Below are 19,188 nucleotides of genomic sequence, written 5' to 3'. Positions count from 1 at the left end.
GTCTGTCATCATGAGCAACCCCTTTCACGTCACACATTTGACGGTTGTAAATAAAACATTTTGATTAGTGCAGCTTTAATTATATAAGTGGGGTTTGCCTCTGTCCAGGTATCCGGCACAGCACTCCCAATCCAAGAATGTAACTCTTCTTTTAAAGTGGGAAAATTAACTTGGCTGCAAGTCTTTTGCAAAGGAATCTAAATACACCCCTGTGGAGTGAGATTTATGACCTTTCACTACATGAAACACCTGGATTCTTACTCATTTTACCTAGAAAAAAAAACAACAAGAAGGGTTTTCAAAACACAGCTATCCAATGTCTCCGTGTATGAATTTCTCAATCCCAACATGTCAAAACGTATCCCAGAGCCGTGGCGCAATTCTTCGTGAAATATGTAAATGTGCACCAGTGTGTGTATATATGTGTATAAGCCTGTATCAATCATACAGCTTTCTGTTTATAGAGCCAAGAGGAATGTCGGTCAGTTTCCCTTCGAAGAAAAAAAAAAATGGTTGTTGGTATTTCCTGAAACGGCCCGAGTCTGGACACACTGAGAGAAAGAGAGAGAGAGAGAGAGAGAGAGAGAGAGAGAGAGAGAGAGAGAGAGAGACCAGCTGGAAGACAAACTGGATGTTTGTCCTATCAATAATAATTATAATTTCTCTTATCTGTGTGAACTGGACTTTCAGAACACACTAATAGCAACATGCAGGCCAATTTGAATTCCACCAAAATTATGCTGTTATCTCAGTTATCTATATTAGGCCTTCTGTATTTTATTATATATGTCATATACCACTTATATATTTAAATATATTTATTCATTGATGTTCATACTACTACATGCAACAACCTGTTTAACCTATTTAACATACTAAAATATATTTTTTCCAATGTGCAATATCTGTAAAAATGCAAAGTACTTTCAGGAAAACAAAACTATTAATAATAAATGCCAAATAGCAGAAATGTATGTTCAGAATGTGTATAGAATGTATGTATGTCTTTTTTTTAATTTGTATTCTTTATTCTGTCTTCTATATCTATGTGTCTGTATCTTGAGCTGCTGTGATGACTAAATTTCCCCACTGCTGGATAAATAAAGTTATGTCTTATCTTATCATGATTTGTTCCCCAAACGTGTTTGGCTTTCATTAGTGCAGTTAAAGAGTTTTTTCTCTGCTTCTTTCATATTCATTCAATCAATTAGGAAGTAAAGACTATTTTCTAGGGAACCGTTGCTGCATCTAGATTGTGATTGTGAATACAAACAAGCCAGGGATCCCAGAATGATAACAGCTACAGCCAGACCTTATGGAGGCCCAGCTATGGGAGAACAGCTGGTACATAACCACATGATGATTGTGGTTAGTCATTTACTTATGCTGTATGAGGTCTCAAATGTGCGTCACTTTAGATAAAAGTGAAATTAAACTGTAGCATTGTAATGTAACATTGTATCATGGTGACAACACATGTATGTGTTTCAGCCGCTCCAGAAATGAGTGCCTTAGTTAGCTAGCTAACGCTGTCGTTAGCTATACCCTACTCAATACTCCTATTCCCCCATTTTCGACCAAAGCAGTTCCAGCAGTTCGGAGCTGGTGGTACAGCTGGTTTCAGTTGGTTCAACTTGAAAACCAGCTCTGAACCTGTTTGCTTTACCACAGGGTCTAGAGCCACGTCATTACATCTCTGATCACGTCTGTATATGTTAGGGCTGGGTGCTATATCGACATAAAAGATATATCGATATAAAAGACATATAGATATATCGATATATTTTTAAATGTAATATGAAATTGTTTAATAGGCTTTATGTGCACTTTATGGAGCTTTGATTAAAATACTGTTAGACAGTATTTATATTCACTTAAATAAACTTAAATAAACTACTTATGACGTGTAATTTGTTGCTTTGACTTTGAGCATTTGCAATATAAATATCGGGATATATATCGTATATAGATATTCAGCCTAAATATATTGTGATATGACTTTTGGTCCACACCGCCCAGCCCTAGTATATGTCTCCGCCCTCTCGGCAAATATAACAACAACAACGTGAGCATGCTAGCGATAGTCTGCTAACAAGTTGGTCAGATAGCCCCGCTCCCAGCCCCTGATGTAAGCGGTCCGCGGTTGAAGACCAGCACAGAGTTGGTGTCGCTGTGGAACCAGGTTTCCTGATCGAGAGTCGGTTCTTTGGCGTTCGAAAACCATGATTGGGCACTGCCCGGGAACCGGCTTGGTCGCAAAGGGGTACTAGGGGCTAGGAGAGCGGCTGAGAGACTTTTAGACTGAGCACTAGTGCCGGCCATCAGCCCGCTGTTGAGCTAATTTTCTGTATCCAGTGTAGCATTTAAACTAAATATGGTGAAACTGGTTAATTAACAACTAAATACTGTAGCTAGCTTGCTCATTCCATCATGCTTTAATGCTACACTGGTTACTGAAAATGAGCCGACTAAATTTTTACTCATCTGGTGAGGGCTATTTGCTGTGTGTGGATGAAGTATGAAGTTGTTCAACTGTAATCTTTTAGTGGCTAGCTCTCTATGATTCATACCACTCTACTGTTTGATTATAATGGAAAACCTTCTCTCAGTGAGTCCACGACTTGCTGGAAGTCAATTAATACGAAAAGCTAGTCCGCTACAATGTCTTTAGTACACATGAAAGTCGTCGGTGGTCGTCACCACCCAGACCTTCCTGCTTTACTGATGCACCAAGGTTATAATAGTTTTGGATTTTTCAGTTTTAATTTCGTTGTCAATTTTGATTTTCAAATTTTTTTAGCTTTAATTCGTTTTAACAGTGAGTTTGCTAGTTTTAATTCGTTTTTATTTTTTGGAACATGCTTAGTTTTAGTTTAGTTTTTATTAGTTTTAGTGTTAGTTTTTTTTGTAATGGAGTATTTGTTGGGTGCGAGATTCAATAAGGTCACAATAAATGTTCCTTTATTTCCTTTGTCTTATCCATCTCAGCTCCAAGTTTCCAAGTTTACTAAGTCATAAAACCAGATAGATGAAATAGATTTCATATCAACCAAAAAGGTTTACGTATGAAAAAAGTTGACAAAGACGAAAACTAAGGACATTTTCAAAAAAAATTTAGTTAGTTTTAGTTAGTTTTGTAACCACAAAACACATTTTCAGTTAGTTATTGTTTTTTTTTTAAAACTCTGGTTTTTATTTAAAAAATCTCTTGTTTTTATTTAAAAACTGTATTTTATTTCAGTTAACAAAAATGTTTTTTTGATTCTAGTTTTCGTTATTTTCGTTAACCATAATAACCTTGGTTCACACTATGACCAACAGATACACAGCAACAAGTGTTGGGTGTCAGTTTGTAGCTTTATTTTAGTCATGGGCTTCCATTAAAAGGACTTGTAGCTGGTTGCTTTGTCGCTCGTAGTGTGAACGAATCCATTCAGCTGCTTCAGTCTGAGGTCCTGTGGCGAGTTTCACAAATAGATTTTAGACTGGTCCGCAGTGTTAGGTCGCTTTTTATTTTGCTCTTGATTAGATTTTTACACAAACAAAGACTGACTTATTTTAAGCATAAAAAATTAGCCACCCTTTCCCCAGGCTAACTCTGGGAGTCATGTTTTCACGTGTCACTGACCTTCTGACCACTGGTACCAAATAACAAAAAAAAGAAAAACATGCCTCATAATTTTTGTTTTTCTAGCAATGTTGTGGAGCTCATAATGACAATGGAGAGAGAGTTTTTTGAGAGCACAGTAGAGCACCAAGGAAACTGTCCTGTGTAATGGGGCCTCATTGGAATGAATGAGGGGCCATGTGCTTATGCACATCCTACCATGACCTACAATTAACGTGCTATATACAAAGACACCAGAACAAGCTCAGATCAGACCCTGAGGCATGACAGCTAAGAGTGAATGAAGCTCAGTGTTTTGCAAAAGCAAACTGTTTGAATTTTGGTGAATTTTTTTGCTCACCAATACTTAAACAGTGGATTTCCCCCAGTTACATTTCTGGACTTGTGGCCGACCAAGAGGCCCTGCTTTTCTTTTCTTCTCTCTCCTCATTCCTCTTTATTCTTTCCATTCCCTTCCTCATCTCCATCACTTCTTTTCCCTCTGCTGTTGGCTCCAGTTCCTCCCGCTCACCCCTGCAGTGCAATGCCTTTTCCCTCTCCTCTGTTTTGTGGTTTCTCTCTGTCTCCTATTCTCTCCATTATTACAACGTGCCCATGCTGATCCAAATCTCTGTACGGAGGAGGAGGAGGGGAGTCTCTCTGTGGCTCTCTGAATTCCACCTCACATCTGGAAACCATCTTCCCTCTCTCTCTCTCTTTGCCAATCTCTCGCCCCCTTTCTCTGTCGCTCTATGTTGTAATGTAAATAGGCCTGTAATCATACTCCTGCACTAAGCCTGCCGCACTGGGTGGTGTGTGTGTGAGATCTTACACATAACACACTCCAACAAGCTGAGATTTCTTCTTCTTTCTCGCAATCTCAGGTCCCAGCTGAGGTTTATGGGGCGATAAAAAACAAACAGCCGTCTTCAACTTTACTTGCTCACTTACACACATATTCTGTGTGTGTGTGTGTGTGTATGTTCTTGTACTTCCTACATAGTGAGGACCACCACGTTTTGAACCAACAGAGTGAGGAAGGCCAAAATGTCCTCACTTCTTTAAAGGCTTTTTTGGGATTTCAGACTTTGTTTAACGGTTCAGGTTACAATCAGGTTTATGTAAAGGTAACCATGCATAACCATGGTTAGGGCTAGGGAACAAGGTTATTATAGTTAACGAAATAACGAAAACTAGACTTGAATAAGATAACTAACTGAAACCGTATCGTATGGTTACAAAACTAACTAAAATTATAGTGAAAATGTCTTTCATTTTCGTCTTTGTCAACTTTTTTCATACATAATGAAGATGGATAAAACAAAGGAAATAAAGGGAAAATTTACTGTGACCTCTTTTAATCTCCCACCCAACAGATACCCCATTACAAAAAAACTAAAACTAATACTAGTACTTACCCTGTCTTGTGAATACACAAATTCAAGCATAAGTTCCCCTTGTGGTGTGATCTACAGCCAAATGTGGTGAACTCACAGGTCAAAGGTCACCTCACTATTGTGGCATGTTTCACCACAATGTGTAGTACAGCATTTCACCAACACACCAATTGTAGTTTTGCTCTTTCAGTACTTTGAGATCTCTCAGGTCAATATTAATTTCCCCTCCGGATCACAATGACATCATATGAGTGCAGGGCTATTTTGAACAATTCTTTAGACTTTTCCTGACTGGCATGTGCAAACCCCTCCACCTTACATGTCACCCCATTACGAAAGGGGGACTTTGGCATGCACAAGACAAGACTAGGACCGCATTTGGTCAGTCATATACTTCATTGCACCATTGCACGATAGAATGTATCCGTGTCGCTCCCAGTGGGGATTCCAGTTTGAGGAACAATAGCACTTTTGCACCACTCTGTGCCGTAATAATTACCTTTGAAATGAAATGAGTGTAGTACTTAGACTTAAAAACTCTTTCGTCCCCCTGACCATCAGACTGTACAACAGCTCTCAGTTGGGGCAGGGAGGACAATAGACAATGGACACTTTCATTCTCTGATTTGCACTACATTCCTGGTCATCTTTGAAAATGTTTAATTTATCTGCACATTATTTTATTCTTCTTTTATTATTTATCTATCTATCCTTATGAGGCCAATGACACTCAGTCAGTCAGTCAGTCAGTCAGTCAGTCAGTCACACACAGAGCCGTGTGTAGGACAAAATTAAAATGCAGCTTACATAAATACAAATAATGTATTACCATATTTAGAATATATAAAACAATCTAAATTGGTCCATTCGGCATAAAAAGTACTTTTACTTTTGATACTTGAAGTACTTTTTGATGCTGATACTTTTGTACTTCTACTTCAGTAAGTTTTGATGCAGGACTTTTACTTGTAGTGGAGTAATTTCACAGTGTGATACTAGTACTTTTACTGAAGTAAGAGATCTGAATACTATGACTGTATGACAGGGATATGACTGTCATTAACTTGCATTGTAGCGAAATTCGTGTCAGTTTCACGGAAATTTGAGTGATTCTGATTTTGAGTTAAGCAAATCCGTGGCTATTTCATGGATTCCTGTGAGACCAGGTTGGCAAAACATTGTGGTGTGATAACATGAAACGCAAAGAAAATGTTTTAAACGTTGTGATTAGAGCGGCAACAATTATTCGATTAATTGAACAGTAATCGATTATTAAATTAATCGTCAACTATTTTGATAATCGAATAATTGGTTTGAGCAGTTTTTTTCCCAAGACAATAAATCTGAATTCTCTGATTTCAGCTTATTCAATGTGAATATTTCTGGTTTCTTTGTTCCTTTATGACAATAAACTGAATATCTCTTTGGTTTGTGGACAAAACAAGAGATTTGAGGACGTCATCTTGTGGTTTGGGAAACACTGATTGATATTTTTATACATTTTATTGACCAAACAACTAATCGATTAGTCGTTTAAATAATTAACAGATTAATCGATAATGAAAATAATCGTTAGTTGCAGCCCTACCAAGTCAATGCAACTGTGGGATTTGTATCATTCAAGCATGGTGACGACCACAACCAGTTCCCTTTCAATAATGTAAGAAATAATACAGAAGTAATAGTCTCACATCAACTTTTACTCCTGCACAGAATGCAACTAACAAACAACAAACATACGAGTGCCAGAGAGCATTCAGTAACACTTTGATTAAGAAGAGAGATTAAAAAGATAAATAAAAAATAGATATTCCAAATACTCTTGTATGAAGGCTATTAATGAACTATTAAAAACTTTAATTGGCTGATTGAACTGCAATTTCTATGTCTTGTTATTCAATTTGTGGGAGATTCATCTACATTACATTAAAAAATATACATTAATGTTGCAACTTGTTAATCTGGGATTTACCCGACTTCCTTTAACAATATATTTTGATCATGAATTTAAAACTTTTGAGTTTTTTTAAATTTATTGTTTAAGTATCATTTAATTGTTTTTTCTTGATTCATGACTATATTTGTGTATGATTTTATTGTATTTTAATAACTGTACAGCACTTTGGTCAACTAAGATTGCTTTTAAATGTGCTCTATAAATAAACTTTGACTTGACTTAAAAAGTTGTAGCTTCTTTGACGGACCATTAAAGTGTTCTTGACATGGCATCATGATATGATGATCAATAAGGAATATTTTATCATTTATCATTTGTGCCAGAGAGCATTCGGTTCCACTCGTAGCAGAACACAACAACAAGCTTCATGTCTAATTGTCTAATGATGTATCAGTGAGTTATCGTGATAGGATTTCCTCACAGAGGGCCAGTAAACAGGACATCCCTGTAAAACCTCTGAGGGTTTGTTCAATGACCCAGTGACAGATGACCTGATCAGCCTGTAATCAGGAAGCCTGTGACAGTTGACGGGCCACAGAAGCATATTTATCAAGCTTCTCAGTCAGATTAGCAGCACTGATGCCCTTAAGCTCATGTACCCTCAAGCTCATGTACCCTCGTCCAGAGTGATAATGCTAACTCCATTTACTGCAAATGACTAGTCTAACATCATCATTTATCAGCGCTGTGTGTGTTTGCTTTACTGCCACAAAGGCACACTGCAATCCTACATTAGGCTACAGTATATCCTCATGAGGATCAGATCAGCTGATCCAGGATCAATAGACTCTTTCATCCTGTGACACTGACAGACAGCACCACTCTATTCTCAATCAGTCAGTGGCTGTGTTCTGGATTACAGTGGTTCCCACACAGTGAAAGATAAATAAGTGTTTAATCTGGACCGTCCTTGACCTGCCGCTACCAACACTGAGCTCACACACACACACACACACACACACACACACACACACACACACGGTCACACTGACGGAGTGTGTACGTGAGCTCACAGTAATGCAGAATGATGAAGAATTACTTTTTAAAAAATAATAATTTTTGTGGACAATTTGCATGGGAGTTGGTACACAGATGGATTTTTTTTCTATATGCATATCAAAAATGCATATGTTTTATTATGCTTAAAAGCAGATGTTGATCATTACCAGGATTCTACTGACAAATTAAACAATTTAAGCCAACTGACCCCAAACACACTTGTGGCTTAGATTACAACCTGACATGCATATAAATTACCCAAATTCATATCGATTATTTATAAAAACTTTTAACCTCCACAATGACTGTTAAACTTACAGTTTAGCCCACATTTTAGAAAAGTTAATAAATATATAGCCTAGAAAAAGTAAGGATAGTAAGTTTGAATATCATATGCTTCCCTACAAAGTCTAACTGCAGTAACTAGCAAAGGGTAAAACTGAGAAAAACTGCTTTTAAGTTTGTTTTTTTTAAAAACATTTTTTAACTGGCCAGCCAAATGGGTTATAGGTAGGTAAGTGATATGACACTTATTTCTACATGTATTGATTATGTAATTTTTATGCTAAAGTATCATGATGATTTATTTGACCTTTGACCCCAAAAATGTAGTTACTGCACTCTGGTTTTGCTGTAAAAGGTTCTAATAGTAATGCACAAATACAGTGCAGTAACTACAATGTTGTTTTAAAAGTGTTTAACAATTCTAATCAAATATTTCTGTATTTTAGACTTAATATTATCAAGTAATGTTATATTTTAGTCTAAATATAATATTATTCCACTTTTTTACTTAATTACTATCTATCTAGATAATAATAAAAAAAAAATTCCCTATCAAATAAACTTATAATTTCTATTATTCTTGTCTTTAATATTATACTATTCAACACAATGAAGAAATACAAGGCTACACTGTATCACAGTAGGATTAGTCTGAAATAAAGCAAAATTTAAATCTAAAACTTTGTCACAAGATAAAACAGACATAGATAACAGACAGAGTTAGTTTTTTAGTTATAACTCAATTTCGACCAAAAATGTAGTTACTGCAGTTAGACTTTGTATAGTAGGGCTGGGCGATAAAGCGATATACTGCCCTTACTAGGGTTTGTCATATGTAGTTCTTTTGTAATGTTTGTTACTCTTTTCTCATATAAATATATTTATTTCAGAAAAAGATTGGCCTATTTTATTTCATAGATTACTTTTTATTTAAGATAGTTTTTATTTAAATGTGCAATTTATGGAGCTTTGATTTAAAAAAAAAAAAAAAAAGGTACTCCTGTTATACAGTATTTATGTTCACATACAACCATTTCAATAAAACTACCTGTGACATGTCATATTTGACTTTGACTGAACATTTGCTCTCACTTTGTGATAAAAAATATCAGGATATATCATATATCGATATTCAGAATAAATGCATCAGGATATGACTTTTGGTCCATATCACCCAGCCCTACTTTGTAGGGCAGTATAGCCTAGACTAGAGAAAGCAAGGATAGTACGTTTGAATATCACATAGATGTCCCATATAAACTTATTATTGGACTTCAAGAAGTGTTGAGAGTAATTCCAGCTAGAAACAGCCACCTCCATGGTCCCAGTGGTGCCAGTAAACATGCTCCAAACACTCTTTTCCTCCATCAACTCCAACCGATGCACAAACAGAAACACAAAGCTTACAGGGCTCTGTATCGAGCCATGTATCGATCAGCAGTCAAACGTCACGAGCCCCCGCAGCCCAATAACTCATCTCGGAGGACAACAAAGCTAAAGTTAGTCTGTCACACAGCTGAAGACACTTGAAGCTCCACAGAAACATGTCGGGTCCACCTACCGTGTCTGCTCTGTCTCACACGGTGTCAGAGTGAACTCATCCCTCAGAGACTGGAACCAAGACATCAGCGCTGTTGGTGGACTAATGATTGGATTATTTGTCTCCGTCCTGCCCTGCGTCCTGTGCTGCACGGTGCTGCGTTCACTGGCGGCTCGGAAATCACCTAAATCGTGAAAGTGTTGACATTTGTAATCGTCAGCTAAAGACCTACTTTATCAGCCGGGCGTTTTATTAAGAAGAGAGATTAAAAAGATTAATAAAAAAATAGATAGTTGCAGATAGGTATTCCAAATACTCTTGTATGAAGGTTATTGATGAACTATTAAAAACTTTAATTGGCAGATTGAACTGCAATTTCTATGTCATGTTATTCAATTTGTGAGGGATTCATCAACTTTACATTAAAAAATATATTAATGTTGCAATTTGTTAATTCAGGATTAACCTAACTTCCTTTAACAGTGACTTTGAATCATGAATTCAAAACTTAAAACATTTTTAGCTTCTTTGACGGACCATTAAAGGGTGCTTGACATGGCGTCAGGATATGATGATAAATGGTGGAAAAAGTATTCAGATCCTTTACTTCAGTAAAAGTACTAATACCACACTGTGAAATTACTCCACTACAAGTAAAAGTTCTGCATTCAAAATTTACTGAAGTAAAAGTACAAAAGTATCAGCATCAAACTGTACTTAAAGTATCAAAAGTAAAAGTCCTTGTTTGCAGAATGAACCCACTCAGATTGTTTTATATATTCTAAATATATTATTAGATTATTTGAAATGATGATACATTGACTGATTAATTTCAGAAGATATATAAGAACTTTAATTCATCATGGGGGTATTTATGTTTAATCTTGACCCGATAAGTAACTTAACCTGTCAGCTAAATGTAGTGTAGTGTGAGTAAAAAGGACAATATTCACCTCAAAATGTAGTGGAGTAGAAGTGAAGTTACATAAAATGGAAATACTCAAGTAAAATACATTCCACCAATGATGATTTAATTCCCTTACAGGTTTGGGTTCTGTTAATTAGTTCCCATTTTTACGAGGAACACTGAATGCACCTTAAGCACAAAGCCCAGCACCGGCCTACAGACTTATGATGAGATAAGAAAATTATCTCTACTTCAAGAAATCTTCTTCCTGTATCAACTGTAAACACCTCTTTGCCTGTGTGATTAAAAGTTGAAGGCCAGCTCTGGCTGTCACAGCTGATTCATGTCTCTGCCTGCAGGCTGCTGTCTGTCATCTCAACAGAAGGATCTTGTAGCTGTGAACCTCTGGCATCATGGCTATCAATCCATCTAAATAAGCTTCTCAAGCTCCAAAAGTATGTAGTCACTGAGGTTGAGTATAGTTTGGTGGAAAATGATCACCTTGTGTTAACATGAGCTGCAGTGTAACATACTATTTGTTCTCTTTTTGTAAAGAAAAGGGAGACAAACAGAAACCCCAGTTACTATCACTGTCCAAAGACTGGGGCTTGTTTTTGTATTCTCTAAGTTTGTATTTAGTGAAAAGAAAGTTGGGTCTTTTTGGGTTAATGCTGCCATCTGGTGTTATTACTGGGTTACAGACTCCACTAGAAATCACAGACCTTCATTCACACCCACTCCAGCACCAAAGACCTTTGCATTAAGTCAAAAGTGCATGTAGGAGCCAAAACTTGTATTTTTGCCTATAATAATAATAACAATAATATCTTTATTTGTCATTGTAACAGGTACAACGGAATTAAGTGCATTCCTTCTTCAGTGCAAAAGTAGCAATAAATAAGTAAAAAGTCACTATGGACATAAAAAAAAAGTGCATACAAACCTCTAGGCATAGGCAACATAGGCGGTCGCTTAGAACACCATCTGCTTGAGGGGCGCCGCCTTTTTTGAGGGAGAAAAATAAAAAAATAATTTTTTTTTCGAAGGCTATTGTCGCCCTCATAAATCACAAAATAAAGAAACAGATAAACAATGAAATTTGCTCACTTGTGGTGCTGAGTCATTTGACATGTGGTCATTGCCTTGCCCCCCTTAGACGGTCAGATCGCTATCACAGAGGTCAGGTCACGTCAAGTGGCAGACAGGTTATGTTTTGATATATCTTGCAAGATGAAACGGCCGTCAAAGTCCTGATGCGCAGTATTGAAAGAGAAGAGAAGAGGAGAAGTCCCAATATAAAGGTAACGTGTCATCTTTTTTGAAATGCCGTTTTGTGTGAAGATATTTAATTTGTATTAGCTTGCTACGTAGGTTGAAATAAAGCAATGCTAGCTTAACACAGCATTTTTCGCGGGGTTTGCACTTTCATTGTCTCTCTTGTCTCTAAATTTGTTAGCGGTCTCCAGCTGTGCTTCTTTGCAAATTTACTTGTAAGTTAATAATTCTATAGACAGACAGTTGTATTATATAGCCTGGTTGGCACCATGGGCAAACAAAAACGGGAGTTCCCCCCTCCGTGAAACAGCAAGCGGAGCTGTTCAACACGAATGGCTCCTGCCTAGGGCACCAAATGGGCTAGAGCCGGCCCTGCACATCCACATTCATAAAATGTAAAAGATAAAAGCTATGCTTTGGTAGCACCGTTCAGTGAGATAATGGCTGTTGGGTAGAAACTGTTTTTTAGTCTGTTTGTCCTGGTTTTTATGGATCTGTATGTCCTGCCTGATGGCAGCAGTTCAAACAGTTTGTGACCGGGGTGTGATGAGTCTTTCAGGATGGAATTGGCCTTTTTGAGGCAGCGGGAACGCTGCAGTTCATCCAGAGAGGGAAGAGGGCAGCTGATGATTTTCTGTGCTGCCTTAATGACCCCCTGGAGCATTTCCCTCAGTGCAGCTTGTGAACAAAACACAGAGGCAGTATGTCAAAATACTCTCAATTGAGCAGCGATAGAATGACACCAGCCGCTTTTGAGGGATGTTGTCCTTGCTGAGAACTCTCAGGAAGGAAAGTCTCTGCTGGGCTTCTTCACTAGCCCAGTGGTGTTGATGCCCCAGGTCAGCTCCTCCATCGTATTGACTCCCAAGAAGCAGAAGTCCGTGACCCTCTCCACACACCTGCGGCTGGATGGCTGTCTTTTTGTTTTTTAATTTTGTTAGGTATGGAGCTGGATTAGGGTCAGAAGTGTACACATTTTTTTCAGGTTAAATACAATTATGATCAGCTCTGGTAATTCTTTTGAATACATTTTTATTTTCATTTTTCACTTTCATGTTTCTTTCAGTTGCAGGTTTTATCTTTTCAGATTCAGATCTTATTTTTTACAGTTTAAAAAATAATTCAGTTTCAGATCTCGCTATAGTAATCGCTATAGTGCATCCATGTTGTTTAGTTTAGAAATGCAAGTACAGTGATTTTATTTTGTCTCAAATATTCCAAACAAATGACATCACCAGGCTGCATAGAAAAAAAGACTATTTAATTCAGTCAACAAATAGAAAACATATGAAAAACATTAAAACAGAGACTGGTTTGACATCTACCACATCCACTCCCATATTAATTTTTTTCTTATTATGCAGCAACAATATGAAAAAACACCTTGCTGAGGATTTACTGAAACATGTACGATGTATCCAAATGTGTGTACAGTAAAATATGTATAATATGTTGGTGATGGTAGGTATTGATAGAAGAATACAGCTAACTGGCTAATAGTGATGTGCCAATGAAGCCTCATGAACCATTTCGGATGGAGCTCTTGGTTTATAGAAAAAGGCTCAAGCAATGGTAATTGAGTGTGTTTTTAGCTCTTTGTTGAAGAGAGAGCTCCATCTAGTGGGCTCACAAAATAAAGAAAATGGTTCATGAGGCTTCATTTGCACATCACTACCATTTAGCAACCAAACTGATAAAAAGACAGAAAAAACTATGTCTGTCAGTTGATTGAAAAGAATTAAATAATAATTGACCAAAGACCAAAGCTTGTAATAATAGACATTTGTCTGTAAAAGGGAGACTTACTAGCTACCAGGAGAAACCATTTTCAGTCAGATATCTTGAGGTGGGAGTCACCTTTCTTGCCAAAATTATTTATTATTATTATAATTATTATTATTATGTAGACCTTCCCTTTACTATAACTTTAAAACTCATCCTACTACTGCCCCTGAACCCCTTTTATTTTGCAAGAACTTTTAAAAATGCTTGAAATATTTTAAATTAATTGCAAAAATAGACATGTTAATTTGAACAGGACTACAAAACACGTGATGGATAAGCACACAGTTGTGATGGGACGGTACCAGTGGGAGGTATCAGTGCTCTGTGGTAGGTCACAGCCTCCCCGCTTCCTTGAACTTGCTGAGCAGTCCGTCATCTGCCCTCAGAGGGAAGTACAGGGTCCTGGTTTTGTAGTACTGGGGATCAGACTGGAGGTTTTGGATAACATCGGCGAGGAGGTGGGCCCGCTCCACGCCGCAACCCGGCGCCTCGTAGCCCAGCTTGGTGAAATGGACGTGGAGGTGGTAGTAGGATGGCTGGTAGTGCAGGTAGACTCTCAGCTTACTGGCTGGAAGCTTGTAGCACTGCAGGATCGCCTCCTAAACAACATGATGATGCACGATTATAATATTTAGGGTCACATTACTGACAGCTGCTGGAAGAAGAGGACTCTTTCTGCTCTATTTTATACTTCCAGAGTGGACCTTATGACCTGAGAGATGGGTTGATATTGTGCAAGCTCATCCAAGAACTAATTCTCTGAAAAGAAGAGTGCTTTATAGAGCGAGTAAAATATGGAATGAATTACCACTTCATATCCGTCAAGAAAAAAGCAAAATATCCTTCAAAAAGAGATTAAAGATGTACTTTGTCAGTGGTTAATGTTACGTGTTGGGTTTTTTTTTTTTTTTTTGAGGTTTTTTTTTTTTTTTTCGTTTATTTTGGCTGAAAGGACGCTACTTTTTATAGAAGCGATGTTTGCCTGGATTCATGATGTCCAGGATTACAATCAATGATACTGGTTAAAGCTGTATTGTTTTTTTCTTTGTATTTTATTTGTTTTCTGATCAAATGCACTATGTGCTGCACATTTGTAATGTATTTTGTGCTTCATTTTGTAATGTACTTTTGTGCTGCACTTTTCTAATGTATTTTGGAATGTATTTTTACTGTTGAAGTTGTTGTAGGACTGTTGAGTATTACTTGTTGGAATGTGGACCCCAGGAAGACTAGCGAACTGCTAATGGCTAATGGAGATCCTTTAATAAAACATAAACATAAACCTCACCTTTCCTTTGTGGAAGATGTTCTGCAGCAGAGGTAGATGTTCTGACGTCAGGTCTCTCAGACTCCTGATGTCTCTCTGATGTGTGATGGCAATCAGGTATAAATTATCAACCTGAAAGGAGACACATATCATGAAACTGCAAAGTCCAAAAATTTACTTTTTGTCTTTCACTCTTTTATCAGATTTACCACTTTTTATCCATTCCTTTGAAGTAGTGATGTGCCAATGAAGCCTCATGAACCATTTTCTATATTTTCTGAGCCCACTAGATGGCGCTCTTTATTCAACAAAGAGCTGAAAGTACACTAATTACCATTGCTTGAGCCTATTTTTATAAACCCAAGAGCTCCATCTCATGGGCTCAGAAAGTAAAGAAAATGGTTCATGAGGCTTCATTTGTACATCACTACTTTAAAGTCTTTAGTCGCTCTGATGTCCTCAGAGGACAAAAAGGTCTGTGTGAAAAACCTGCCATAACATTATATATTAATATTATCTTCCTCTTTCACAGAGTTAAATGTTTCATCGAACATCAGTCCTGATCCTATCTATCAAATTCCTTTTCAGAATTCTAACCCTTTAAATGCCAGTTTGTTTACATAATGCCACTGTTGTTTTTATGAGAAAGCAAAACAAAATAAAACATGGAAATTAAAATATTTCCTGTATACATAATGCTCTAGATTTTTTAAAATGTCCTGCACTTGTAACCTTAGAGGAAAAAAATGTCCCCTCTCTAAAACTGATATAAAACACAAAATGTTCCACTTTCTAACCAAATCATTTTTATTTTTATTATTTTATTGGGGTTTTAGAATTAACATGACACATACATTAATTAGGGTTTACATGCCCACATTCATAGATAAAGAAAAGACAAGACCAAGAACCACTGAAACAAAGAACAAAACAAAAACAATAGATAAATAAAAAATAAAAAAAATATTTTTTTATTTTATTTTAATAATTTTTAATTTAAAAAAAATGTAAAACCTTTAAATGCCATTGTTTACATTATGCTACTGTCACTTTTAATCAAAGGAAAAAAACTAAATACTAAATACCAGAGTGAATTATTATTATTATTATTATTATTATTATTTCATTAATTTTTTTTAACAGTCTGGGATATGTCAGCGATTAGCTTAAACACTGATTTCTCAAATCTGATCGAATATAGTAAAAAATACAATTTGAAGACCAGATTAAATTAAATGTCACGTCTAACCATGTCTTTCCCATCACGTCCTGTTATCTTACCTGTTTCTGGTCCCATTTGAAATCTGGGAGGAGGACGAAGCCAACTTCTGGGTCTGGATCTTCATAAACGATCCTGTCAGCCTCTGCTTTCTTCTCCAGGATGTTGTATACCCACTGGAGGGTCAAAGGGATGTTAAGTGAATGATAATGTTAAAAAGTAGCTACTGATGCACATGAGGGGAAGATGTCAGGATGCTGACCTGCACACTGAAACTCTGCTTCTGAATGTAGGGCAGCGTGATGGACTCATAGTCCTCCCCCTTCTCCTCCACCAGGAAACTCTCTTGTCTCTGGTATTTCTTTACATGCTTCTCTGTGGCTGGACACACCACTGTAGTCTTGATCTCTGCAGAACACAAAACACACACACTATCAAAGCTTGGTCCACCATGTGCAATTACCGTCTAAGTGCAGTAATATTTATAGTAGTGATGTGCCAATGAAGCCTCATGAACCATTTTTTTTTTATTTTCTGACTCCACTAGATGGAGCTCTTTGATCAACAAAGAGCTAAAAGCACACTCAATTACCATTGCTTGAGCCTTTTTCTATAAACCAACAGCTCCATCTAGTGGGCTCAGAAAATAAAGAAAATGGTTCATGAGGCTTCATTGGCACATCACTAATTTATAGTGCAATAATATTTATATTCATATTATCTAATAAGATTACCTCTGTATGCTACCTCCTCATTCTCCTCCTTTTACATCTATATAGCTATTTATTCTACATTCCAATATTTTCATGCCATTTGGCGATATTTTTATACCTTCATTGTCCTTTAGGTGTGTTTTGTATTGTTGTTCTTAATTGTTTTATGCACCAATAGGAGTTGCACTCTAATTTCATTTATATACAATGACAATAAAGGCTATTCTATTCTATTCTCCAGCTACAAATGACACAAACATTGTTGTTGTTCTGGCCTGGTGGAAGTGTGAAAGAGTGGAAGAGTGAAAGGCAGAGACCATTAACTTTACCCAACATTAGCAGTGGTCATAAGACGTAGATAAAAACCTGTCCGTGTACATAAAGCACTGATTCTGAAAAAGTTGGGACAATGTGTAAAAGAAGTGAAAACAGAATGCTTCAAATTCAACATGAATGGTTATTTTCAAAATTCAGAAGTTTCAGTTAAACAACAAATATTACTGTCTCTATATACAACCTTTTTTGGGATAGGGGTTCATAGGGTCATAGGAGTAAGTGTATTTTATTGTACTGTATAATAATGTTCAATAACTTATTTTAAACTCACTTTCATAATGTAATCAACTATAGATGGATATGTTTGTTCTGAGTCTACAATTTAAATTCTTTCAGTCAAATTCCCCAATCAACTTATTAAATTAATGAATGCCTGAATTAATAAATAAATAAAGCATATAAATACACATACATACGTATATATATATATATATATATATATATATACATACATACATACATACATATAGATAGAAAAGCATATATGTATTTCAATATTTTCATGCCGTTTCAATTACTTATTCGTGTGGGCGTTTCAGGTGTGTGTATTTTTTTTGCCAAAGTGATTGCTGGTGTCACAGGACTTTGAATCAGTTAATCATACCGTTGAGTTGAGGGGGAGCTTGTAAGAGATATGTGCTGTAGATGTCGTTCCTCATCTGCAGCTTCAGCCTGGAGCCACTGAAGAGCTCAGCCAGGCTGTCTTCTGTGATGGGAGTCTTCTCCAGGATAACCACAGCCTCCTGGTCTGCAAGCTGCGGATGACATGTTCAACTGTTGTCTGCCTGTGCTGATAATAGGACGAGTATTTTTCATAAGCTATCGTTGTTATACTCCTTTCAATAATACTAGGTAGAGGTGGGGGAAATAATCGATACAACATAGTATCGCGATATTTTGTGTGGCAATATTGTATCGATTCATGTATCAATATTTAGCGTTCCGACCCCCTGCTGGAATTTTCGGTAGAATGCAGCTTAAGGCACTTCCTGGTTTGACTGCATGCTCAGACCCGGAGGTTGCTGCCTGGGATTCAAACCTCTAACTACTAGACTATTATTTTGAAAAATCAAACCGGAAGTTAATATTTCATTGTCGCTTCTCAAAACTACTGAGACCACTTTCAAAGTCTCTGCTACTTAAAAAAAATAAAACTACAAAAAACGTTTCCCTCTAACGTTACTAACATTTTATCTCAACTGCGTAACCACCGCTACAGTTATCTAAATTCATTCTAACGGCTATCTTTACCTTACCTTTCCATGGATGAAGATGTTTTTCTCCCGCGCAGACTCACTCAAGATGCTGGACGTTTTAAAGTCAGAGAGAATATTTTTAGACTCAGGTTCCTTTTCTCCTCCACCATTCTCACTGTCAGCTTTCGCCCTCTTTGCTTTCTGAGACAAATCTTCAGTTCCAACACTGTCTGCTTCTCGTTTGGCCGCGGTGTCTGCCATGTTTCTGCTGCTGCTGACTGCAAGTAGCCCAAGATCGTCTATCTATGAGGAGACAACTCACTCAGCAACCAATTCTGATCCACTAAAGAGAAGGTGGAGCTGTAGGGAATGACACTTAGGTCCAGTGGTGTAAGAAGTATTCAGATCCTTTTTACTTTACTTAAGTAAAAGTACTAGTATCACACTGTGAAATTACTCCACTACAAGAAAAAGTCCTGCATTCAAAACTTACTGAAGTAAAAGTACAAAAGTATCAGCATCAAAATGTACTTAAAGTATCAAAAGTAAAAGTACTCGTTATGAAGAATGGACCCACTCAGATTGTTTTATATATTACAAATATAATATCACATTATTGGTATTGATGCATTTATGAAAGCAGTGATTTCATTTTGTAAAGACAGGGCTCATTTAATTACTTAATATACTGTTATGAGGTTTAAT

General features: G+C 36.8%; 2 protein-coding genes across 3 annotated transcripts in view; both read right to left on the bottom strand.

The window, feature by feature from the left end:
• zgc:66433 (uncharacterized protein LOC321250 homolog) overlaps positions 1-9,918 on the bottom strand; it is a 77,448-nt gene extending 67,530 nt beyond the window's left edge. For both annotated transcript variants that reach the window (XM_059346202.1, XM_059346203.1), the window contains exon 1: positions 9,807-9,918. In XM_059346202.1, coding sequence (XP_059202185.1) covers positions 9,807-9,871 — 65 coding nt within the window. In that variant the 5' untranslated portion in view covers positions 9,872-9,918. The remainder of the gene's footprint in view (positions 1-9,806) is intronic.
• A 3,083-nt stretch (positions 9,919-13,001) lies between these two features.
• Positions 13,002-18,759, bottom strand: dcps (decapping enzyme, scavenger). Its single transcript, XM_059346211.1, has 6 exons — positions 18,544-18,759; positions 17,892-18,042; positions 16,501-16,646; positions 16,301-16,414; positions 15,041-15,151; positions 13,002-14,351 (listed from the first exon to the last, which is right to left on the bottom strand). Exons 1-6 carry the CDS (start codon positions 18,742-18,744, stop codon positions 14,085-14,087), a joined length of 990 nt encoding a protein of 329 aa, XP_059202194.1. The 5' UTR covers positions 18,745-18,759; the 3' UTR covers positions 13,002-14,084.
• Between the last annotated feature and the right edge of the window lie 429 nt (positions 18,760-19,188).

Source organism: Centropristis striata, chromosome 12 (assembly GCF_030273125.1).
Source record: "Centropristis striata isolate RG_2023a ecotype Rhode Island chromosome 12, C.striata_1.0, whole genome shotgun sequence".
Taxonomy (NCBI): domain Eukaryota; kingdom Metazoa; phylum Chordata; class Actinopteri; order Perciformes; family Serranidae; genus Centropristis; species Centropristis striata.
The sequence above is the reverse complement of the archived record's forward strand: the minus strand, read 5'-3'. Positions and strand labels throughout refer to the sequence as shown.

Coding starts and splice junctions, on each gene's coding strand:
- dcps (XM_059346211.1), bottom strand. CDS start 18,744: ATGGCAGACACCGCGGCCAAACGAGAAGCAGACAGTGTTGGAACTGAA. Junction 16,415..16,500: donor AGCAGAGTTTCAGTGTGCAG/GTCAGCATCCTG, acceptor TTGACCCTCCAG/TGGGTATACAACATCCTGGA. Junction 15,152..16,300: donor TCAAATGGGACCAGAAACAG/GTAAGATAACAG, acceptor GTCTCCTTTCAG/GTTGATAATTTATACCTGAT.